Source organism: Callithrix jacchus, chromosome 5 (genome assembly GCF_049354715.1).
Source record: "Callithrix jacchus isolate 240 chromosome 5, calJac240_pri, whole genome shotgun sequence".
In the NCBI taxonomy this organism is placed as follows: Eukaryota; Metazoa; Chordata; class Mammalia; order Primates; family Cebidae; genus Callithrix; species Callithrix jacchus.
In genome coordinates this window covers 91,164,656-91,188,290 of record NC_133506.1, presented here as the reverse complement: position 1 = coordinate 91,188,290, position 23,635 = coordinate 91,164,656, and the positions used below count along the sequence as shown (strand labels likewise).

Here is a 23,635-nt window from a genome sequence, read left to right as displayed (position 1 = left end):
AGGATAATCGCTTGAACCCAGGAGGCGGAGGTTGTGGTGAGCCAAGATTGTGCCATTGCACTCCAGCCTGGGCAATAAGAGCGAAACTCCATCTCAAAAAAAAAAAAAAGAAAGAAAGAAATCAGCACAAAGCTGATTTTTTTCCAAGCCACAGGAAGATCTACTTTCTCTAAAGCTCCCTTCCTTATGCGCACAGGTGCACACATGCTCATACCCACCCAGTGGTTCTGGGATGGGTAGGCCAGACCTGGAGGTCACACGGGACATGGGGCTCCAAAGGAAGGCAGTAGTCAGTTGCCTCTACCTCCTTCACTTTGCCACCTCCTGAGCACAAGGCCAGGATGAGCAGTTGAGGACCAAAAAGGCATGTCCAGCTATTGGCCAAAACCTGCCAACTCTACCTTTTAATTGTCTCTCCAACCTGTGCCCTCTCCATGCCTAACTGTAACTGCCATTTCTGGAATGTGATCTGAGGCCCTATGCCATATGCTTTACAATGATCCAGGGGCAGACCCAGATGACTCTCTGTGGCTGAGACATTATCCTTTTGGAGAGGATAAAACTGAGGTCAGTGACTTTAACTGGCTTGCCTGGGTTTCATAAGCAGTCAGTAGCCGAGCTGAATAAGAACCCACGTCCTCCTGACCCCAAAGGCTGTCCTGAGACCCTGGTCTGTATCATCTCTCTCCCTCTAGCTGTCAAGCCTTGACTCAGTTTGGGTCCTCTCGGTATCACCTAGATCACTGCAGGCTGCCTCCATCTCTGCATGGCCATTTTCCCCAGACTCATCCCTCATCCAACAGCCAGAGACAGCAAGCTCACACATAGATCTAACTGTGTCACTCCCTGGCTTCCACCTCTGTACTACTATGCCACTGCCTAAGTCTACACACCTCACCACAAGCCAACAACACCCACCACTCCTGTCTGCCCAATCAATCCCAAAGGCCCGCATTCCAATATACTCTGAGGGGTTACTTTGTCGCTATCTTCATCCTCTGAGCCTAGAAGTCCCTCTCCCTCCTCTCTCCTTGCTAATTCCCACTCATTCCCTGAGAACAGCTCAGGGATCCTCTCTGCCACGCCGATCCCCACAACCTGGGCCAGTCGTCATCCTCTAGCTTCCCGCTGCTCCCAGTGCATGAGTCTTCATGACACATATGGTGAATGCAGGGATCCTCTACATATCTCCGCACTGAGTTCCTAGAAGCCCAAGACCATGTCTGTTCATTTTCTTATCTCTGAGTCCCTGTCTGGGGCTGGGCACACAAATACCTCTCAGTAAAAGCTGGTTATTTAAAAAAATGAAAGGGCTGGGCATGGTGGCTCATACCTATAATCCCAGCACTTTGAGAAGCCGAGCTGGGAGGATCTCTTGAGCCCAGGAGTTCCAGAACACCCTGGGCAACATAGGGACACCCTGTCTTTATAAATAAATTAAAAAAAAAAAAAAGAAAATAGCTGGGCATGGTGGTGCATGCCTGTAGTGCTAGCTACTGAGGAGGCTGAGGTGGAAGATCACTTGAGCCCAGGAGTTCAAGGCTATAGTGACCCTGTCTCTACATAAATAAATAAAAATATGGGAGGCCAAGCAGGAGGATCACTTGAGCTCAGGAGTTCAAGACAGCAACACCCCGTGTCTCCAAAAGATAAATAAAAATGTAAAACCAAAATTAAAATAGAGAACAATGCGAACACATTAAAAAAGAAAAGAATGAATGGATTTATTTTGGCCACATGAAAGAACTCTTGTTTCTGAGACTGTGAATTAAATGATTTTTTTTTTTTTTGAGACAGAATCTCACTCTGTTGCCCAGAGTAGAGTGCAGTGGCACAATCTCAGCTCATTGCAGCCTCTGCATCCGGGGTTCAAGTGATCCTCCTGCCTCAGCCTCCCAAGCAACTAGGATTACAGGCACACGCCACTGCGCCTGGATAATTTTTTTTTTTTTTTTTTTTTTTGTATTTTTAGTAGAGACGGAGTTTTGCCATGTTAGCCAGGCTGGTCTCAAATTCCTGACCTCAGGTGATCCGCCCCCCTTGGCCTCCCAAAGTGCTGGGATTATAGGCGTCAGCCACCATACCCAGCCCAATTAGATGATCTCAGGCTCTGAGACTGCAGTAACTGTCTTGTCCACTTCACATGTATACCAGTGCCCTGTGTGGAACCAGCACACAGTAGATAAAACAAGGGCAGATGAGCAGAGATCCAGGGCCAGCGGTTCGGTGTAAGGAAAGGCCCTCCATGCTGCCAGATGCAGTTGAAATTCGTTAGCCCTCTTCCTTGGGACTCTTGAGTAGCACTTGGTGATGCTTACCACACCCTCCTTGGAACACTCTTTTCTCTTGGCTTCTAGGATCCCATGTCCCTTGGTTTTCCCTCCTCCTTGGCCACTGAAGGTCATTTCCTCCTCCCATTTCCAACTTCAAATTGTCTATCATTTCAGAACCATCTCTGCAGACCACTTGGAAATACACAGCCCCAGCCTGGGCACCACACTGCTCCATCCAGCTGCCTTCCTGGCCTGTCTAGACAGATTCTTGATCTGTCCTTACAAATATGCTCCTCTTGGCCGGATGTGGTGGCTCACACCTATAATCCTAGCATTTTGGGAGGCTGAGGGGGGAGGACTGCTTAGGCCCATGAGTTTGAGACCAGCCTGGGCAATATAAGGAGACCCTGTCTTCTCAAAAAAAAAAATTAGCTGGGCATGGTGGCATATGCCTGTAGTCCCAGCTATTCAGGAGGCTGAGGCAAGAGGATCACTTGAGCCTGAGAATTTGAGACTGCAGTAACCTGTGATCAGAGTGAAACCTTGTTTCTTTTTTTTTTTTTTTTGAGATGGAGTTTCGCTGTTGTTACCCAGACTGGAGTGCAATGGCATGATCTTGGCTCACCACAACCTCCGCCTCCTGGGTTCAAGCAATTCTCCTGCCTCAGCCTCCCAAGTAGCTGGGACTACAGGCATGCACCACCATGCCCAGCTAATTTTTTTTTTTGAGAAGACAGAGTCTCCCTATGTTGCCCAGGCTGGTATCCATCTCTTGACCTCATGATCCACCTGCCTTGGCCTCCCAAAGTGCTGGGATTATAGGCGTGAGCCACCGCACCAGGCCTGAGACCTTGTTTCTAAAAACAAAAACAAATATGCCCCTCTCCCAGTCCCCCGTCTCAGGAAATGAAATCCATCCTTCTTCCCAGATGCCCTGGCCAGTAACCTGCCCTTTAATCCCTGCTGTCTTCCTCATCCAGAACCTGCTCCATCCACAGGTCCTGTTGATTTTCCCTCCAAAATCCACTTCTAACTTGTCCCTTCTCTCCACACTGCTGCTTGGTGGCCTTGTCCAGGCCACCTTTATCTTTGCCTGGATGAATGCAGTTGCTTCCTGATTGCACGCTGGGTTTCTACTCTTGCCCTCTCTTAGCCAGAGGAGGCTTTTAAAATTTTACTGCTTTAGTGAGCTGAGATCACACCACTACACTCTAGCCTGGGACACAGAGTGAGACTTGGTCTCAAAAAAAAACTGCTTTAGACCTCTTCACAACCACCCACTCCTCTAAGGCCAGGGCCAGAATTCATTTGAGGTCTGCCAAGCACTCAGGGTTACTGACCTCTCTGATAGCCACTTGTGTCTTCCTTCCTTCCTAGTAACACCGCCCTTCTCTCTGGGTTCCTCCAGAGTGCCAGGTTCCCATCCCCTGGGTCCTTTGCATGTGCTGTCCCTTCTTCTAGAATGTTCCCAGCTGCCCTCCCAATGCTTTACCTGGACGCTGGACTGTTCCATTTCCTCTTTGGCCTTAGCTTAACCATCCTTTCCCAGGAGGCTCCTTCTTTTCTGTCATTGCTCCCTGTTTGTTCTCTCCACTGCATGCCCCACAGATTACAAATCTCTGCTTTTTTTTTGAGAGAGAAAGTTTCACCCTTGTTGCCCAGGCTGGAGTGCACTGTCGGCTCACTGCAACCTCTGCCTCCCAGGTTCAAGAGATTCTCCTGTCTCAGCCTTCCAAGTAGCTGGGATTACAGGCATGTACCGCAACGCCTAGCTAATTTTGTATTTTTAGTAGAGATGGGGTTTCTTCATGTTGGTCAGGCTGGTATCAAACTCCTGACCTCAGGTGATCCACCTGCCTCAGCCTCCCAAAGTGCTAGGATTATAGGCATGCGCCACCGTGCTCGGTCATAAATCTCTGCTTCTCTCTATGTAATTCTCTTGCTTCATTCTCTCTCCACCCCCCTTCTCATGCACATTCCTTGAGGGCAGGAAAGGTAACTAACTTCTTCATGTCTGAATCCCAGAGACGGGTACAGTGCCTGACACCCAGCAAGTGCCCCAAACAATTGGGCAGTGAATAAGAAAGAGCAGATGCCCAGGCAGAGAGGGCAATGGAGCCAGCCCTTGGTTACCTGTTGGGTGATTAAAACAACTGCCTTTGACATCCTTTCCTTCCAAGATCCTGTGATTCTATGACCTTGCCCAGCCCCACTACACCCAGGATCTTAGAATGGGGGCAAGGGGGGTGCAAGAGCAAGGTGATCCCCTTATGGAAGTGTGTCAGATCCTTTCCATGTACCTCGAAGCTGCCTATCCTGTCCATTCTGCAGAACAAAGGGGCAGGTAGGTAGAGCCCCGGAAGGTAGAGATTCTAAAACAACTCTGTCCAACACAGCAGCTGGCCACTGCAGCTGTTGTAGATGCAGCTGTTTCAATTACTTAGAATTAAATAAAACATCTAGCAGTCAGCTCATGCTAGGCACTTTTCACGTGCTTAGCAGCCAGTGTGGCTAGTGGCTATTGCATTGGACAGCACATTTCATCATCCCAGAAAGTTCTATTGGACAGAAGTACTCTAAACAGGTCAAATTCCATTGACATTCTCCCCACCTCAAACTCAGGGAACCAGGCTGGGTGGAGTGAGGTGTAAACAAAACTACATGGGTCCAGCTGTGACCAAGGCTGACCAGGAGGGCACGCTTGTCGCAGAACCCCAGCTCCCTCACCTCTCACCACACCCTGACCAGCCTGGTGGGAGCCAGAACAACTTGACAAGGGCCCCTCGGCACGTAAGCCTCAAACGGCATTCATGTGGCCCCAGGATGTGGGTCCCGAGCCTCCTCCCCGGGCTCCTGGGGGCCCCTTGCTGTGGGACCCCACTAAGAGGAGTCCAGCTCTCAGCAGAGTAGGGCCGGGCGCCCCCTGCTCTGGAAGCCCTGGTGAGAAGGGGCTCCCCTGCACCCCTTCACCCATCCATCCAGGGGCTGGGACGGGGAGGGCAGGGGAACTTCCTCCGGGGGGCGCATGATGACAGAGCCCTTGGTGGGTCCCGCGGAGGCACCGAGCCTCCCCACCCGCCCATACCGCCCGCTCCGGGAGGGGGCGCCCAGCCTGGCCCGGCGCCCTTGCCCCGTCCGCTCGCACTCACGGAGACACAGGAACCACCATCTTGGGCGGTGGACGCTCTGGCCACGGTCTCCTTGGGCTCCACGGAGCGACAGCAGCCACTAGCGGCAACGCAGGCGAAGAGGCGCCAGCAGCCGGCGCTGGCCGGGGTCGCGGGCAGGGCAGGCGGCGTCCCCAGGGCTCACCTGGCCGCGCCCACCTGCCGCGCCTCCAGCCCCACGCGCTCCGCCCGGCCCCGCCCTCGGCCCCCGCCGCCGCCGCAGGAGCCACTGAGGCTAGACCGCAGGCGGCGCGGGGCCGGGGTTCACTCGGTCCGCGCGTGTATCCGGGGTTCCTCGAGGGGCTCACAGCCGTCAGAGACTGACAGGTAGAGCGCGGTGGAGGCTGCGATCACGAAGGAGCGGGCGGTCGGGTGAAGGTCTGCAGGGCGGGTTAATGAGGGTTCACAGCATTATGGGTAAGTGGACTTTTACTAGGGGACGCGCACTCCTGGCAATGGGATGGCAGAGCAAGGATCCATTTGGAAGTTAACAGGGCGCTGCAGGTTCATGAAGAATTGGGGTGGGTGGGGGCAGTGCCTGATGCTGGATGGCTCTAGGGGAATGCTGGGAATTTTGACCTTCCCACCTGGTAGGGAGTTGGAGCTGGGAAGCTCAACCCCACTGCAAATAACTAACAAGTTATTTGCAGTGGGGTTGACAGAGTGGGGAAAAGGGAGGGAGGTGGAAGTGACCTCTTCCTATAACTCTCTGAGATACAGGTAACCCTGTCTGTGTTACCCTGAGAGGTGAACTGAGGAGGTTCCCAGCAGGAGGAATGTGCAGTTGTGGCACCACAACTCTCCCAGAACTGGAGGGATGGAGTCCAGAGGCCTGGGATGGAGCTCCAGTTATATTTAACTCTGAGGCCTTGGACTGGACACTTAGCTATGAGCCTGCCTCCTCATCTGTAAAGTGGGACTGACAACCCGGGGAGGAGGCTAGGGCAGGACAGAAATGGGTCTGAAGACCCAAGGAGGTGCTGTTGTGGAGGCCATTCAGAGAGGGAGCAGGGCTGCTGCTGTGGATCAAGGGAATCTGGAGGCACTTAATGGCCCGTCTCCCCTTCCAGACAGCATACAGTTACCCAGAAATGCCTTCCAGTCCCCTCACAATTGGGTACACTGCTCTTCTGCAAAAGGCCTAGAGTGCATGTTGATTTGGGGTCCTGACCCTACCAGTGGCTGCTGGGAACTCCCCCGCCCCAGCATCCTCCATGCAGCACGGCTCTGTGCCACCCACCGTCTGCCTCTGACATTCACTGTGAACCCCAGCCCCAGGGCTGTGGGATTGTGCATGAGTCACATGCACACACACGTGTGGCCGCCTGACTCCTGGCTACATTCCAATGAAGGGAGATGCCGCATCCCCCACAGCTGCCCCCCAATGGCACCACACAGCCCTGAGGTCTAGAATTCTGTACCCCGAAAGGGTCAGGATGCGGGTAGGTCTTCTTGGATGGCGTTTTGCAGCAGAACAGCCACCGTAAGTGTCTTGGAGTAGCCATGGCTCATTGGCCACTGCCTCAAGAGGGTGGGGTATGGTCAGAGGTATGAGCAAGCCAGACCAAGTACAGGAGAGGAGACTGCCCCCAAAGGTCCAACTAAGGCTGGGGCAGGGCACAGAGCAGACATCTTATGAAATAACATCACCCTGGCGGCCACCAAGGGAGAGGATCTGGGAAAACCATATCCTGCTATTTTACCACAACTGAGAAACAGACACACACACGCACACACACACACACACACACACACGCACACGAGCACAGACACACAATCTGGGGCCCATATCATCCATGGATAGTGACAGGTGTACACATCAAGGCACACACATACATACCTCTCCCCACAGTTAGACGATGTATTCTATCTATACACGAGATTCATATACATATGGAGGTGGTACTGATGCCAAGATACACAGATACCCATGCTGGCTGGGAGTCAAAGGCAGGTACACCGGCCACGCAAGAGCAGATGGGCACGAGCAACAGAGACATGCTTGTGTACACACATACCCAGAGAGACAGATGCACATGAACATGCAGACCCTTACAGATACAGACCGCGGACTGCAATGGGCACACTGTGGCACACACCTTCACAAGGACAGATACATGTATACAAAGAGCCATATGCAGATACAGAGATCGGTGTGCGCACACACCCCCCTTACAAAAGTAAGCACGTCGGACTTAAAAGAGCATATCTCCAAACAGTCTCTTTCCCACTTTCTCCCACCTCCCCTATTCCCAAGTCACAGGGTGGACAATAGGGTCCTCCCAGAGGCACATGCCTGCACACAACACATCTAAAATACTGACACTGCCATTTCCATCATGGATAAAACCTAAACTCTGCGAAGAATATGGGAGTCCAGGGGAGAGAGAGCCAAAGCGGGGAGTGGGAGGTTGAGCCAAGTCTCACCGCGTGCCCACTCCCACCATGGCCAGGGGGTTCACCCCCACATTCTCCAGAGCCCCCGAGCCACTTCTGGGTCATCTAGCACTCAGGATGTGCAGACTCCCCCCAAGCTGGAGGAAGACCCCCAAAGCCCAGTCACAAGAGAAACTCTGCCTCCAGTTCCCCTCCAGGTCTTTGCCCCCAAGGAAAGGGTTCCCCAAAACACCCTTTGATGGGTGATGGCTCTCTCCCTCAAAAAAGGCCAGGCAGCCCTCTGTGTGGAGAGGTGAGCTGAGAGACCACGGATAAAGGCGGGGGGCATTAGTGCAGACCCCAGTACACTGGCCAGATCTCAGGAAGGAGGCACCCTGATTTCCATCTCCCTCTGTCTGCTTCTCTTTCTCTGCTGCAGTAACAGCTCCCTCTTCACTCCCCTCGGATGTCTCCCCATCCCCCAGCCCCTCAGAGGCGGTTAAAGGTGAGGTCTGATACAAGGAACCTTTGACACGGGCTCCCTGGACAGGCGTTTGCCCAGATGTCCAGCACCCCTATTTCCTGCAGGGTGGCCCTCCAGCTCCCCACCATTCCTGCCCCTCCTTCCGCCTTTGTTCTCGGCCAGAGTGGGGGCTTCCCTGCCCAGCCCTGGACCTTGGAAAAGGGCTGAGTCAACTGGCTACTGGCGTCTCTGACAGACAACTTTTGGAGGCCAACGATAGCAGGAAAGAATTGGGCTGGGGAGAAGGGAGAAGACCACCCTCACCTAAGCCCTCTCCCCACCTCCCAGCCCAGGCGTCCTCAGAACTCACCCAAGAGCATTCTCTGCCTTTGGAGGCACCGCGGAGTGCAGAACCTGGAGCAAATGAAACCCAGCCAGAGTGACAGAGGGAAGGGGGGGATGTGAGGGACAGGAGGGGAGGGCGCGAGGGAGGGACTCCTGGTTCTGTCTGGAAAGCAGCATCATTCCTGGGCCCTGTCTCTCTTTGCCAGGAAGGAGCTGCCCATTCTCTGGTTTCCCCCATCCCCATTGCAGGTGGAAAGAACAGGGCATGTTCTTCCCCCAAGGAAGAAGTGTGGGGACAAATGTGCAGACCAGGACCTGGGGGAGGGTACCGGGCAGCATCCGTCACACAGCCCACTCCCGGAGGAGTCCCATGCCTGGGGCCTCTTACACTGAAGCAAACGTTGGAAGGGCTGACTTTGTCCTCAGGGCCCTCCAGGGAAGGGGCTGCTGCCCTGCTCTGCCTGCTGGACGGCTCCGGCCACCCTCTTGCCTCTTGCTGCTGCAGGAGCCCGTTCCTGCCCAGCCTCTCTCATCCTCTCTTCACCATCCCGTAAATAGAAGGGGATGCTGCTGATGCTGACGAGGAAACCGAGCCTCAGAGAGGTGTTGCCACTTTATCTAAGAGCACTGGCCACGTGGGGTTGGGAGCAGGGATCTAGGTGTCTTGCCACTGTTAGTCTAGTGTCCTGCCTGGACCCTTGGATCTGCTACCTGGGCAATGCCAGGAAGGAAAGCAGGGAGTTTTTCTATCTGATTCGCTACAACTTCCTTTTTTTTTTTTTGAAACAGAGTCTCGCTCTGTCACCCAGGCTGGAGTGCAGTGGTGTGATCTCGGCTCACTGCAACCTCCACCTCCCAGGTTCAAGCGATTCTTCTGCATCAGCCTCCAAAGTAGCTGGGATTACAGGCGCCCACCACCAAACCCAGCTAATTTTTGTATTTTTAGTAGAGAGGAGGTTTCACCGTGTTGGGCAGGGTGGTCTCAAACTTCTGACCTCAAATGATTCTCCTGCCTCGGCCTCCCAAAGTGTTAGGACTACAGGCGTGAGCCTCCACACTCCTGACACCCACTAGAACTGCTGACACCCCTCCTGTGCCCACCCCAGATCCCCCATTCTTCTCCCCTCTATTCGCACCTTCCTTTCCCTCCTCTTCCTAAAAGCTGGCTCTCACTGACCTGAGCACCTGGTGGGTGGGAGGAGGGGGAGTGGGGGAAGAAGGCAGCCAGCCCACAGCTGGATCCAGTCCTGCATTCCAAGCCCAGGTCCCAGTACTAGCCCCTCACCCTCTCAGCATCCTGTCTCCACCAGACAATAACCTGTAATCTCTGGAGCAGCCAACACTCACAAAGAAGATCTGGGAGGAGCTGGCAGCAGCAGCTCCTGAAAACAGGTTTGTTAGGAAAGGGGTTTGTGGGGGAGGAGTTGTTTGTGTGGGGAGAGGAAGGAAACTCAAGCCCAGAGCTAATTAACCCACCCAGAGACACAGACAGAATCTTTGTCTCCTTCCAGGACAGGGATCTGAGCTAAGCCCCCTAATTCTCTACCCAGACGGCCTTGCTTTTCCTGGTGGTCCTGGGGGAAGGGGATGCCAATGGTCAGGGTCACACCTGGGGGAGGGGGATGTGATGATATTCAGGAAGCCCGTGGGCTTGTGTCACCTGCCACCAAGGGAGAATAAGCGGCAGGAAGCAGAGGCAGGTCAGACTGCAAGAAGAACTTCTCAGTGGATTTGGGGGAGCTCAGTTTCTTTGCAGCATGCACCCAAAGGCCTCCGTATGTGTGTGGGAGGTGGTGACTGGGGAAGAAACGGCAACCCAGGGAGATCCTGAAGAACAGGGGACAGGCTGGAGGGCTTCCGGGGCCTCCTGATGGGACTGAAATTAATCCATCTGCAGGGAGTGGGGGTGAGAAGCTCATCAAGCCAGTGACTCAGGCATGACCTGAGCTCAAGGTCTTTGATCTCTGGGGCCCAGGATGCAGCCAGAGGCTTCTGCAGTCAAAGACTTGGAGAGGGGATGGAGGGGCTGATTTGAACAGGAGCTAGGGGAGGTCTGAGGGCGCAGAGTAGGGGAGCCCAGCTTTGACCTGCCACTCTGACCACTACCCCTCTCCCGCTGGAAGGCACAGGGACATGTGGTGCAGCTACAGCCATCTTGGCCCTGAAATCCACTATAGTCTGACTCTATCCCTGCTTTCCTGTCTCCCGTACTGTCTACCTTGCACTACCTGACCAAAGTTCTGGCCATTTCAGCAAGCCAGAGCTTAAGCCATTTCAGAAATCCCCTCCTCTCCCTTCCTGTGGCATGTTGCGATAGATGCTGGGGGCCGTGGGGCAGGTCCACTCTGAATTGGATGGCTGGGTTCTTTCTACAAGAGACAGAGGACGGACTGGTTGGCTTTAAGAAGCTGCTCTCCCCATCCCTAGCCAGATGGCTGGCATCTTCCCATTTTTTAGTTAAGCACACATCAAGGGACAGGGCAGAGGAGTGGCCACAGGTCACTCGTGGAATCATCTGCTGGGACAGCCTGTCCTCTCTGGGCCATACTCCTCCCCACTCTCAAACATGGCTCAGTTGCTCCTAATATATGTTTCTCTCCTCAGCCAGGCATCAGAGATGGTGTGAGATAGAATTTAGAGTCAGGCCGGGCACGGTGGCTCACGCCTGTAATCCCAGCACTTTGGGAGGCCGAGGCAGGTGGATCACGAAGTCAAGAGATCGAGACCATCCTGGTCAACATGGTGAAACCCCATCTCTACTAAAAATACAAAAAATTAGCTGGACATGGTGGCACATGCCTGTAATCCCAGCTACTCAGGAGGCTGAGGCAGGAGAATTGCCTGAACCCAGGAGGCGGAGGTTGAGGTGAGCCAAGATCGCGCCATTGCACTCCAGCCAGGGTAACAAAAGCAAAACTCCGTCTCAAAATAAAAGAAGAATTTAGAGTCAGAAACCTGAGGCTGGGTGCAGTGGCTAACGCCTATAATTCCAACGCTTTGGGGGGCCGAGGCAGGAGGATTGCTTGGGGCCAAGAGTTCGAGACCAGCCTGGGCAACATAGTGAGACCCTGTGATGGTATGGTATGGCTGTGTCCCCATCCAAATCCCATCTCAAATTGTAGCTCCCATAATTCCCTCGTGTCGTGGGAGGGATCCAGTGGGAGATAACTGACTCATGGAAGCAGTTTCCCCCATACTGTTCTCATGGTAGTGAATAAGTCTCATGAGTTCTGATGGTTTTATGGGGGGAAACTCCTTTGACTTGGCTCTCATTCTTCTCTCGTCTGCCGCCATGTGAGACATGCCTTTCACCTTCTGTCATGACTGTGAGGCCTCCCCAGCAATGTGGAACTATGAGTCCGTTAAACCTCTTTCTTTGAAAATTGCCCAGTCTCTGGTATGTCTTAATCAGCAGTGTGAAAATTGACTAATATACCCTGTCTCTACAAAAATTTTTAAAAATAAAAATTTAGCCAGGTGTGGTAGGGCATGCCTGTAGTCCCAGCTACTTAGGAGGCTAGGGGAGGAGGACTGCTTGAGCCCAGGAGGTAGAGGATGCCGTGAGCTATGATTGTGCCAGTGCACTCCAGCCTGGGCAACAGAACAAGATGCTGTCTCAATAAACAAACAAAAAAAAAAAAAAATAGAGTCAGAAACCTAGGACCCAAACCCAACTGTGCGGCCTTGGGTATTACCTAATGGCCCTGAGCCCCACTCTCCCAGTTTATAAAGTGAGGACTGAAAGTCATCATCTGTCCCTAGGATAACGGGGTGAGGAGGGAATGTCACACTGCAGATGCTCCACGTGGGGCTGGGGGTAGATCATGACTCCTTGCCCAGCTGTCCTCCCAATGCCCTGTGCTGGTTCAACATCTGCATCAGAGGTTAGGGTGAGAGGACAGCAAACCTCTGTCTCTCTGCAGATGTCGGAGAATTACTTAAAGTTATTTGGGGGTTGGGGTGTGTGATGGTCCATAGGGTCATGGAGTTCAGCCTTCTTCTGAGGAAGGTCTCTGTGCCACACCCCCATTGAGAAGAAGGCCAAGGGGGGGTGAAAGAGGGTTCAAGATGCATTCCTGAAGAATGAAAGTAGCCAGGTGTGGTGGCTTACACCTGTAATCCCAGCCCACTGAGAGGCCGAGGCAGGAGGATCACCTGAGGTTGAGAGACCAGCCTGGCTAACATGGTGAAATTCCATCTCTACTAAAAATACAAAATTAGCCAGGCGTGGTGGCAGGTGCCTACAATTCCAGCTACTCGGGAGGCTGAGGCAGGAGAATCGCTTGAACCTGGGAGGTAGAGGCTGTGGTGAGCTGGGATCACACCACTGTACTCCAGCCTGGGAAACAGAGTGAGATTCCATCTTAAAAAACAAAAGAAGAAGAAGAATGAAAGGGCCTCCCAGGTAGGAGGCAGATGGGGGTGGAGGAGGGAGACAAAGTGGGGGTTCCTGCTGCTTCCTCCACCTGTGCCCCTCCAAGGTATTGGAGGCTCACTCATGGCTGGGAGTGAGAATTCCAGGAGCTGGGTGCTGCTGAGAAAGGAGGCCTCTGACCGAGAGCTTGGTTAGGAGGCTCAGAGAGGGGAGAGCCATCCCCCAATCTTCCTCCCACAGACAGCCTCGGGGGACATGAGCAGGAGAGGGTCCTTGCCTCACTGCCTGTGACTGCCTGTCACTGCAGAAGCCTCCAGCCCCGCAGGCCCCTAATCAATGTGACAGCTCCCACAGAAAAGTGCCCTCCTGGCTGCCACAGGCCCAAGACCTCGTGCCTCAGTCTGGCATGGCACCCTGGACACTGAGTGCCTAGGACCAATGCAGTGCATTAAGGCTGCTCACGCTCAGCCTCCGCCTCCTGGGAATGGATGCAGCTCTCTGCATTTTCCCCAGGGAGCCCTCGCTGGGGGAGCTCTACCTAAGTGCTCTCAGCACACCCACCTATTCCCCACCTGGGCAGAGCTGGAAGAGGCATCCAGGGCGGCTGATGGTCTGGATGTGCTTCCCTTCACCCTGCACCCCCTCACTTCAGGGGCAGTTGCTGGCATCTTCTTTTTTTCTTTCTTTTCTTTTTTTTTAAGACAGTCTCTGTTGCCCAGGCTGGAGTGCAGTGGCACGATCTCGGCTCACTGCATCCTCCACCTCCCGGGTTCAATCAATTCTCCTGCCTCAGCCTCCCCCCTCCCCGCTCCCCAGTAGCTAGGATTACAAGTGCCTGCCACCGAGCTCAGCTAATTTTTGTATTTTTAGTAGAGACAGGGGTTCACCGTGTTAGCCAGGATGGTGCCGATCTCCTGACCTTGTGATCCACCCGCCTCTGCCTCCCAAAGTGCTGGGATTACAGTGTGAGCCACAGCACCCAGCCTGTCTGTTTTTTTAAGACAGAGTCTCATTCTGTCTCCCAGGCTGGAGTGCAGTGGCACAATCTCAGCTCGCTACAACCTCCGCCTCCTGGGTTCAAGCGATTCTTGTGCCTCAGCCTCCCCAGTAACTGGAATTACAGGCGTTCGCTATCACACCCAGCTAATTTTTGTATTTTTAGTAGAGACAGGGTTTCACCATGTTGGCCAGGTTGGTCTCAATCTCCTGACCTCAAGTGATCCTCCTGCCTCAGCCTCCCAAAGTGCTGGGATTACAGGCATGAGCCTCCACACCTGGAGCTGTGATCTTTTCTCCTCTCCCCACACATGCTCCCTTCACCTTGGTGGGATCGGAGAGGGAGGAGCTTTTACCACAGGGACCGCTGCCCAGGAAGTCAGGCCAGAAGAGGGTGTGTTACAAGAGGAACGAGGACCAGACAGCATCCTCAGCCGCAGGACTGGCCTTCCCAGTCAGCACCGGCCCTCCAGTTCTGTCTGCCTCTCAGCACCCCGCTTTCTCGTAACTGAGCTTTCCTCTGTGGCACTGCCTAAGCTAGAGCTGTGCGTGACACCCCCCCAGACCCCCCACATCCCATTTGCCACCAAGTCTTGACGTTTCTACTAAATAAAAGGCTCCAGAATCTGTTTCTCCATTTCACCAAACTTTCCTTCTCAGGTACCCTCAAGCCAGAGACTCGTAAAAACACTAACTGCTCCTGCTCAAACTGCTTCTGTGATGCCTCAGACGCCCTCTTGAGGGCTGTCTTCTCTTTTGGTGATATTTATGGGGCACTCACTGGGTCCCGTGCTCCACATACAGGCAAACACACACCATCCTATAGGCCGGAGACAAGGAAGATCCAATCTCTCTGCTCACCACCTGCTCCAAGATTCAGTCTGTCTTTTGGGCCGAGACAGATGTGAAAAGAGGTAAGGGCTGTGGGTACCACATGCGACATACCCTTGGTGTACAAAGGTAAAAGCATAGTTCCTGGGGGCACCAGGAAAGTCTCCTCCAACAAAGCTGCCAACCTGGGCTGCAAGGTAGGTTTCTGTAGGCCTCCCCCAGGAGCCGGGGGTAAGTTCCTGCCTTTCCCACCTCCCCACACTGGGCCTGGATGTGAATCTGTTTGCTCGGCCCGAAGCAGCCTGGGCTGTTCTTATTTTCCCTATGGCCCCCATGCATCTGTCAGCTACAATTACCCTCATGGAGGCATTCACCCATTTCCCCCAGAAATCTGCTTGCAGCCAGCTGCCCCTTCCAAGCTCACAGCCAAATCTCTGCGAAGTCACCCCAGCTAGGGAGACGCAGAAATCCCGGCCAGGAGTCCAGCAGCCAAAGGAAGAGGGGCCTCCCCCTTGTCCCTGAGTTGGAGTGCTGTGTACCTTGCTGACCTTGGCCTTCAGAGACCACAGACCTGAGCAGGAGCCTGGACACCAACCCTGCAGATGAGGCCCTTGTCTGAAAGCCTGTGGCTAGCAGGGGGCTCCAGGCTGGAGAAGTGCTGCTTAGGAGTCCTGATCGCAAAAGATCCCACAGGGAGAGTCCCCAGAAACAGAGACCTGTGGGCCTGCGGAGCCACAGATTCCAAGAGGTCCCACAGAACATTTATCCAGATGCAGAAGAAAATTTTCTGGCATTGTTGGGGGGCGGGCATCAGACCCTAAGACCCCATTGCACCCCAGATGCAAAGACCTCTGTGGAGGAAGACCACAGACCCAGAGCCCCTCAGAGGGGCCCAGAGATCCTCCCCAGAGCAAGTTTGTGGGAGCAGTGTCCCTCCGCACTGACCTGGCCCTGAGGGGCTCTTCCCCAAGCTGAGTTGTCGAAGCCGCCTCTGGTGGGCCCGCCCCCCGCAGTGCACCTGGGCCTGGGCCGCTGAGTTCAGCTGGATGTTGCAGACATCACAGAGCGTGTAAGATGGCCGCTTTCTTTCCCGCTTGGACTTAGGTGGTTCTGGGGGCCGAGGGGAACACTCAGCAGCTCCAGATATGGGGGGCTCTTTCCCACCCGGTGGGGATGGGCTCAGTGGCCGCTTCATACCTGAGTGGATAGAGAGGGAGACAAATGAATGAAGGCCAAATGGTTGTGAATACTTAGAGGGAGCAGGAGGGGCTGGAGATGGTGGAGCTCTGTATTATTCCATATCGCTCTGAAACACCCCAGCCCGAGGATGGTGGAAGGGAGAATAATGGGGTCTATTTCAAGCAAAGCAGCATTAAAATTTGGGACTCTCAGCCAGGTGCAGTGGCTCATGCCTGTAATCCTAGCACTTTGGGAGGCCGAGGCAGGTGGATCACCTGAGGTCAGTTCAAGACCAGCCTGACGAACATGGTGAAACCCTGTCTTTAAAAAACTAAAAAATAAAATAAAAATAAAAATACAGAATTAGCAAGCCGTGGTGGTGCATGCCTATAATCCCAGCTACTCTCAAGACTGAGGCAGGAGAATCGCTTGAACATGGGAGGCAGAGTTTCCAGTGAACCAAGATCGGGTGCCATTCCTCTCCAGCCAGGACAACAAGAGCGAAACTCCATTTCAGAAAGAAAAAAAACAAAATAAAACTTGGGACTCTCTGGAGGGGTGTCCAACATATCTACACACAAGGAGGCCAAAACACCTGGGGACTCGGAGGGCCACAGAACAAAGCTCAGAGACGGGGACTTGGGTCTTGGAGGAAAGGTGGGCACTGAGGGAGAGGCAGCGGCAAGGCCAGCTGAGTCAGATTTGGGGAAGCGAGAGTCCTGTTCTCAGCTCTGCAGCAAGCGCTGACAATCCTGACAGCCAGGCATGTGGTGCTTACTGGAGACAGCAGCCGCCAGCCAAAAACAAAATCTTCCTGTGCCCTGCACCCAGCAGGGTGACATTCACGCATGGTGACAGTATGTGAAACCATCCCAACCCCTGCTTCACGTGGCTCCAGATGCCCCTTGCTGTCTTGGCCACCACGGCTGAGGCAACAGTTGGTGGTTTCAGTAGAGACCTGAGCCTTGCTGCCTGGGTCGCTGAACACAGCCACGCCCCCACCCCATGCGCATGCGGTCTCGCTCGCCCGTGCTCTGAAACTTGCCCTCCCTGAAGTACTGCCTCTAACCATTTCTATTCTGGGGCTGCTCAGTGAATTTTGCCTTCTCTCCAAAATTTGTGCGCATGCTTCCTGGCTCTGCTTCAGACGGGGGCTTCCTGAGAGCAAGGTCTGTGTCTCTCCCTCAGGCTGGGGCAACCCCAAGGCTAGGGCCTGGGCGAGTCATGACTGAGCCCATCTCTCCTGTTATGTACTGAAGTGTGTCCCTCAAAATGCATATGTTTAGCCAGTATGGGCCTGAAAATTAAAAAAAAAAATGCATACGTTAGCCAAGCACGGTGGCTCACACCTATAACTACAGCACTTTGGGAGACTGAAGCAGGCAGATCACTTGAGGTCAGGAGTTCAGTACACCCTGACCAACATGGTGAAACCCTGTCTCTACTAAAAATACAAAAATAAGCCAGATGTGGTGGCACATGCCTGTAATCCCAGCTGCTCAGAAGGCAGGAGAATCGCTTGAACTCAGGCGGTGAAGGTTGCAGTGAGCTGAGATCAGGCCATTACATTCCAGCCTTAGCGACAGAGCGAGACTGTTTCAAAATAAATAAATAAATAAACTGTTAAAAATGCATATGTTGAAGTAATCACCCCCAGGACCTTAGAAAGTGACTCTGTTTGGAGATGGGATCTTCAAAGAGGTGATTAAGTTAATGAGGTCATATGGGTGAGCCCTAATTCATATGATGGGTGTCTCTTTTTTTTTTTTTTTTTTGAGATGGAGTCTTGCTCTGTTGCCAGGCTGGAGTGCAATGGTGCAATCTCAGCTCACTGCAACTTCCGCCTCCTGGGTTCAAGCGATTTTCCTGCCTCAGCCCCCAAGTAGCTGGGACTACAGGTGTGTGCCACCATGCCCAGCTAATTTTTGTATTTTTAGTAGAGACAGGTTTCACCATGTTGACCAGGATGGTCTTGATCTCTTGACCTTGTGATCCATCTGCCCACCTCAGCCTCCCAAAGTGCTGGGATGACAGGCGTGAGCCACCGTGCCTGTCCATCTTCTTAAGTACCACCCAACCTATGTATGGCAGCCCTAGCAAATTAGCACACCATGGATCTGACCCTGATCTGTGCTGGGTGTTGTGGCTGGGCGGCAGTACCAGAGATAGCCTCCAGGTGGCGCATCAAACATCCAGTGGGAAGGTAGGCGAAGACTCGGTACCCCCTGGCAGGACAGACCCCAGTCCCCCACACCCGAGGGGCAACAAAGCTGTCTCCTGGAGCCATGCCACGGGTCCAGGGTACAGCTCTTCCCACAAAGGGCACACTGGACGTCACTGCCATTATGAGAAGGCCCCCATTGCTGCATGGAGCCCCCCACCAATATTTTGCACCTTCTCACCTCTAGATGGAGGTCATCACAGAGACTCCCCTGCCTTTCCACATCCTCCCCAACCCTCCAAGCAGGAGGCAGGAAGGTCTTAGGTGCAAGTGTTGCAGGGGTGTGGAGAAAAAGGTGGGGGGGGTCCAATTACTGGGGTGGAGGCTTCAAAGGAATGAGATTTTCCTGGCCACGCCAAGAAGAGCTGCCTGCCCCGCCAGCATGGGCACAGGGGTATTTTGAAATCTCAATGCAATTTATGACAGGCAGGCCGGGGACATGGCCCAAGAGAGCAAATATCTGCCACACAGCTGATTAAACCTCTATGATATATAGCCTCTGGGCTCACGGGGCCGCCTGGATTCCAGGCTAATTGTGTCCCCTAGCCAGGCTGCTGGGCCTGCAGAAGCCTGCCCTGCCTGACCCAGCCTTCCCAGCTGTCCCCTTAGGAGCCACACTGCCCCAGCTAAGCTAGGGGAGCCCAGTCAGAAAATGTGGAGGGGTGGGCAATGACAGGGGCACACAGGTCTGTCTAACCCTGCCCTGAGCATTGGCAGCTTGGTATCCCCAACCCTGGCCCCTATGCAGAGCCAACATGATCCTGGACCTACAGTTGGACAGGACCTAGTCCACGTGCTGCCTTGAGCTGATGGGGAAACTGAGTCCCAGAGCAGGGCAGTGGACTTGCTTCAAAGCAAATGGAAAGATGATGCAAGAGCTGATTCTAGAAGATTCCCTGTCTTTCTTTCTCTCTCTTTTTTTTTTTTTTTTTTTTTTGAGACAGAGTTTCGCTCTTGTTACCCAGACTGGAGTGCAATGGCGTGATCTCGGCTCACAGCAACCTCCGCCTCCTGGGTTCAGGCAATTCTCCTGCCTCAGCCTCCCAAAGTGCTGGGATTACGGGCTTGAGCCACCACGCCTGGCCAATTTTTTGTATTTTTAGTAGAGACAGGGTTTCACCATGTTGACCAGGATGGTCTCTATCTCTTGACCTCGTGATCCACCCACCTCGGCCTCCCAAAGTGCTGGGATTAGAGGCGTGAGCCACCGCGCCTGGCCTCTTTCTCTCTTTTTTATTTTTAGATGGAGTCTTGCTCTGTCACCCAGGCTGGAGTTCAATGGTGCAATCTCAGCTCACTGCAACCTCCGCCTCGCGGGTTGAAGCAATTCTCCTGCCTCAGCCTCCCAAGTAGCTGAGGTTACAGGAGCCTGCCACCATGCCTGGCTAATTTTTGTATTTTTAGTAGAGACAGGGTTTCACCGTGGTGGTCAGGCTGGTCTCGAACTCCTGACCTCAGGTGATCCGCCTGCTTCAGCCTCCCAAAGTGAGATTACAGGTGTGAGCCACCTTGCCTGGCCAGATTCTCTGTCTTTCTTTTTGCCTCCCAGCTGCTTATGCCACCTCTTCTTTATGAAATAACAACCCCATTTATTGAGGGTTTATTGTGGGCCAGGTGCTTGGCACCTAGGGTCTTTTTTCTTTTTAAGGTGTAGGAATGGGGTTTCACCATGTTGCCCAGGCTCTAGGCTGGCCTCAAACTCCTAGGGCTCAAGTGAACCTCCTGCCCCAGCCTCCAAAGTAACTGGGATTACAGGCATGTGCCACCATGCCCAGACAGGATCTCTCTTAAATGTCACAATTCCAAAATCTGATCCAAGATGGCTGATCGCTAACAGCTCAGGATTGTAGCTCCCAGTGAAAGTGCAGAGAACAAGAGGACGCCACACTTTCAGATGAATTTTCGTCACTCATGGACCAGAAGATTCCCAGTGGAGTAGCCCCACGGGTCGCCAGTGCAACTCTTGTGGCCGGCGCAGTGGTTTTGCCAGTGCCTCGGCGCGGCAGCTTTTCATGCAGAGTAAACGGAACTGGTTACCCTTGTGACTGATGTTTGGAGCTCCAAGAAGGCAGAGCTGCTTATTACGGACTCAAGAAGAAAGCCAGACCAGAGATTCCTGGGCAGAAGAGCACCATCAGTCTTAACGCTGCTGTTTTGGCCAGCGCAGTGGGTTGCTCGGATTCCAGCGCTGGGAATCAATAAACTGGACATCCACTCAGAAACCTAATTAGAAAGGCGGTAATTATAAAGATGACAGATGGATAAATTTCTAACAAAGGGAAGAAACCAGCCTAAAAAGGCTGAGAATACCCAAAATCAGAACCCCTCTTCCTCTACAGGGGATTACAGTTCCTCATCAGCAGTGGAACAAGCCCTGATGGAGAAGGACTGTGTGCCATTAACAGAAGTAGGCTTCAGAAGGTGGATGATAAGAAACTTCTGGGAGTTAAAAGAACTTGTTCTAACCCAATGTAAAGAAACTAAGAACTTTGAAAAAAGGTTTGACGAAATGCTAACAAGAATAGACCATATAGAGAGGAATATAAATGAACTAATGGGGTTGAAAAACACAACACGAGAACTTAGCAAAATATGCACACGTTTGAATAGCCAAATTGATCAAGCAGAAGAAAGGATATCAGAGGTCAAAGACCAACTTAATGAAATAAAACGAGAAGACAAGAATAGAGAAAAAAGGATAAAAAGGAATGAGCAAAGTCTCCAAGAAATATGGGACTATGTGAAAAGACCTAATTTACGTTTGATAGGTGTACCTGAATGTGACGAAGAGAATGAATCCAAGCTGGAAAATACTCTTCAGGATATTATTCAGGAAAACTTTCCCAATTTAGCAAAGCAGGACAATATTCAACCCCTGGTAATACAGAGAACACCACAAAGATATTCCTCAAGAAGAGCAACCCCAAGGAATGTAATCGTTAGATTCACCAGGGTTGAAACGAAGGAGAAAATACTAAGGGCAGCCAGAGAGAAAGGTCAGGTTACCTACAAAGGGAAGCCTATGAGACTTACAGCAGCTCTCTCAGCAGAAACCCTACAAGCCAGAAGAGAGTGGGGGCCAATATTCAACATCCTTAAAGAACAGAACTTTCAGCCCAGAATTTCATATCCAGCCAAACTAAGCTTCACAACTGAAGGAAAAATAAAATCTTTTATGAACAAGCAAGTACTCAGAGATTTTATTACCACCAGGCCTGCTTTACAAGAGCTTCTGAAAGAAGCATTATACATAGAAAGGAACAACCAGTATTAGCCTTTCTAAAAATATACCAAAAAGTAAAGAGCATCAACATAAAGAAGAATTTATATCTACGAATGAATAAAATAGCCAGTTAACATCAAATGGCAGTAACCTTAAATTTAAGTCGACTAAATCCCCCAGTCAAAAGATACAGCCAAAACCTAACGATATGCTACATCCAGACCCATTTCACATCCAAAGATACACAAAGACTCCAAACAAAGGGATGGAGAAAGATTAAGCAACTGAATGAAGAGCAAAAATAAATAAATAAATAAATAAAAAGCAGGAGTTGCAATTCTCGCATCTGATAAAATAGATTTTAAAGCCACAAAGATACAGTGGTAAAAGGATCAATGCAACAATAAGAGCTAACGACCCTAACACCCAGATACATAAGACCCATAAAGAGATTTAGACTCAACGAGACAGAAAATTGATGAGGACAACCAGGACTTGAACTCAGATCCGGAACAAGTAAACTTAATAAATATTTATAGAGCTCTCCATTTTAAATACACAAAATATACATTCTTCACTTTAAATATACAAACTATTGATTGGCCATTATTAATACCCATTTTTAGAATAAAGCAATATTCCCGTCCTCTCTCCCTCTTTTTCTTCCTCTTTCTTCCTCTCCTTCACTCCTTTTTTCTTTCTTTCCTTCTCTCCTTCAAAAAAAAAAAAAGAAGTATATAATAAAATCTAAACTTATTGACAAAAAAAAAAGTCACAATTCCATGAAATGAGCACCATGATTAACCTGTTATCCCACTGCATAGATGATTAGAGAACAGCCTCTGGGAGGTTCTGTAGCTGGACCTGAACTCAAAGTCCAAGTCCTTGTCCACTGCCCTATCCCACCTCTGCTTAAAGCCTGCCGAGCCCTGACCCGAACTGATGGGTGGGGAGGGGGCCACAGATTCCGAGAAGAGCTCCTGGGAGGGGCAGGGCGTGCAGGGCCTATCAGGCCCAGTGCCAGGCAGAGAGGGACACACCCTGGGCAGAAAGAGGTGGGGCCAGAGCCAAAGAGGTAGGGAGGAAGGACAAGCAGAAAGCAGGGGATAAGAACATGCATGTACCCATCTGTCTGTCTGTGTGTCTGAGATTTCTACAGGAAGCAGGCTAAATCTCTCTTATCCCCATCTTCCCTGAGAAATGGGCTGAGACTGCTGCAGAGAGGGAGGGGGTTGGGCCCTGGGAGGGAGCCACCCACTTGAAGGTAGGCTCACACCACCTGCGCTGGAGAGCTGTGTAGCCCAGGTTCTGTCTGCCTGTCTGCCTGTGTGTTTGTCAATGTGGAGCTGGGGGGTGGAGTGGGGGGAGCACTTGGGCAGGGCTCTGAGGTCCCATCTCCACCACTGCTGGCTGGGTGACAAGTGCACATCAGGTCCCTGGGTTTCCATGAGGTCTTTGGCCACCGTGAGGTGATGGGATTCCCTGCCTGTCTATCCAGAGACGGCTGGATGGAGAGGACTATGGAGGCCAGAAAGCAGGCAGCAGAGGGTTGTTTCTGCTGCAGCCTGAAAGGCTGCTTCTCACAAAGAGGAAACTGGAGAGAAAGGTTCGAGGCCTGTCCCCAGCCTTTGGCAGAATATGAAGGGCTCCCTCCTCAAACCCTTAACAAGCCGAATCACACTCTGGCATTTTCCTCCATGTCAGCCAACAGCCACACTCCCACCTCCCCAGCCTACTTCCAAGACCAGGCCAGGCTGGCTGGATAGCCAACCTTGAGCCAGAACCTGCCCCGCTGGGCTTTGGTTTCCTGTCTTTAAAGAGAGAGGGCCAAGTGTAGTGGCTCACGCCTGTAATCCAAGCACTTTGGGAGGCCAAGATGGGTGGATCACCTGAGGTTGGGAGTTCAAGACCAGCCTGGACATCATGATGAAACCCTGTCTCTACTAAAAATACAAAAATTGCTGGGCACGGTGGCTCATGCCTATAATCCCAGCATTTTAGGAAGCTGAGACGGGTGGATCATGCGGTCAGGAGATTGAGACCATTGTGGCAACATGGTGGAACCCCGTCTCTACTAAAATACAAAAAAATTATCCGGGCGTGGTGGTGGGCGCCTGTAGTCCCAGCCACTCAGGAGACTGAGGCAGGAGAATCGCTTGAACCCGGGAGGTGGAAGTTGCAGCGAG

The 23,635-nt window shown here is 52.3% G+C and overlaps 1 protein-coding gene across 23 annotated transcripts in view; it reads right to left on the bottom strand.

Moving 5' to 3' along the window:
• Positions 1–23,635, bottom strand: part of ZNF385C (zinc finger protein 385C) — a 68,639-nt gene that overhangs the window by 18,072 nt on the left and 26,932 nt on the right. For 19 of the 23 annotated variants that reach the window (XM_054256038.2, XM_078373593.1, XM_078373589.1 and 16 more), the window contains one exon: positions 15,772–16,023. In XM_054256038.2, the coding sequence (XP_054112013.1) occupies positions 15,772–16,021 (250 nt within the window). In that variant the 5' untranslated portion in view covers positions 16,022–16,023. Of the gene's footprint in view, positions 1–5,422; positions 5,468–8,649; positions 8,689–15,771; positions 16,024–23,635 lie in introns of those variants that run through there. The other 4 variants (XM_078373600.1, XM_078373599.1, XM_035300515.3 and 1 more) reach the window with 2 other exon arrangements.